This window comes from Phytophthora parasitica, assembly GCF_000247585.1.
Source record: "Phytophthora parasitica INRA-310 unplaced genomic scaffold supercont2.123, whole genome shotgun sequence".
NCBI lineage: Eukaryota > Oomycota > Peronosporomycetes > Peronosporales > Peronosporaceae > Phytophthora > Phytophthora nicotianae.
The window spans coordinates 37,303-38,839 of NW_008649109.1; the positions used below are offsets into that span (position 1 = coordinate 37,303).

General features: G+C 49.3%; 1 protein-coding gene across 1 annotated transcript; it reads left to right on the forward strand.

Annotated features, from left to right (window-relative positions):
* The first annotated feature begins 80 nt into the window (after positions 1-80).
* On the forward strand, positions 81-1,401 carry PPTG_19442 (hypothetical protein). The gene has a single exon (XM_008917916.1). It carries the CDS (start codon positions 184-186, stop codon positions 931-933), a length of 750 nt encoding a protein of 249 aa, XP_008916164.1. The 5' UTR covers positions 81-183; the 3' UTR covers positions 934-1,401.
* The last annotated feature ends 136 nt before the right edge of the window (positions 1,402-1,537 follow it).

A 1,537-nucleotide genomic window follows, 5' to 3' on the forward strand; every position in this document is an offset into this window, starting at 1 on the left:
GGACGACGAGCGGACAAGACGAACATTCTCGATGCTCATTCTGGGACAAGACGACAAAAGAAACATGAGCGTTGCTTTCTTTGGGGACGGGGACTCTACTCGTCACCTGCAGTAGCTACGCGGAACCACCGCCGCGCGCCCAATGAAGCTGTCGCTGCGACGGACGCAGTCACACCGGCGTCAATGACTCCTCTGCTCGCCAGCATCGATCGCATCAACGCTGCTCTGGAAGCTGCACTGACACAGCCTCCACCGCCGACCGGGACATTGCGTGTGTGCCACGCAACGGAAGACGAGTGGAACGCGTTTGCTGACAGCGAGGATCCAATCGTTCGACTCAATTATCTTGAATGGTTTCCTGACACGGAAGAGATTCACATCATCGAGTTTGCCGACGCTCCCCACGAAGATTACGCTGAGGAGCTAAACGATCAATTTCGTAAGCGGCATGTCAAGAGATGGCCGAAAGGCCACATGGCCGCCAAGAATTCTCAAGGGCGACGATGGTGTCCAGATCTCAGTTATGGACCACACGAAGACACACCGCACTCCGTGCTTCCGCCAAACATTCCAATTTTTGCAGACTTTCGGACGATCAAGGTTGAAATTGGAGTTTCTCAGCAGTGGGGCATGGCACCAGGAGAGCTCGACCACAAGGCGATGGCGATATGGGCTGTGATGCCAGGAGTTGAGTACGTGCTGTGTGTGAAATTCGAGCCCGACTTTACGAATGCGGAATACAAGTTGTATGATGCTCGCGTCAATCCACTCGTGCAGCTGGCTCCACTCCCAATCGTCGCTCCAAGAACCGTGATCCAGTTGGACGGACGTCGAATCCTTGGTATTCCACCAGGGATGGCGCTCCCGGTTGGGTTTCCTGCAACTCTGTTGGTGGATTTGTACTCTCCATTGGTCTGTGCAATGCGTCAATAGACGTCCAGCAATCTAATCTCTTGCGCAGCAACTGCCGAGTCAGAATAATAATCTGTGATTGCACCATTTAAAAAAAAGGCAAGAACACATTGTGATCCTGAATGAGCGAAAATACGGAGGTTCAAATGGTGGCCACCTCGATTCTCGTTATCAGAAGCGACGATATCAGTTATGGAACACATCAGTTGTTATGAATTTAGATAAATGACGGCCAAGTGTCCATGTTCAGCTCCAAAAAAATTCCATTTTTACTTTTACACTTTTTTTTTACTAACCCCTCCTACCCCCCTTTCTTTATAATATTTTCTATAAGAATACAGAAAAAGCTGGACACCTGGACACTAATAACATACATTGATCTAGAGCTGATATAGTCGCTTCTCATCAAAAGAAAGATGGACACCAAAGCTGGACAGACGTGGCCACTCACCTGGACAGCAACTCAATGCTCGACATCTCAGCGCAACCAGACGATGCAACACCCCCTGTTTTCGACCAAGGATACAAAAAAATACACACCTGGACACACTTACGAGAATGTGACGGGTTCATAGATTGTAGTACTGCGACATCATAAGATGTTCTCCCGCTAAAGTGACTTCTG

What these genes read in the sequence shown, in the direction of transcription:
- PPTG_19442 (XM_008917916.1), top strand. Translation starts at nt 184, where the DNA reads ATGACTCCTCTGCTCGCCAGCATCGATCGCATCAACGCTGCTCTGGAA.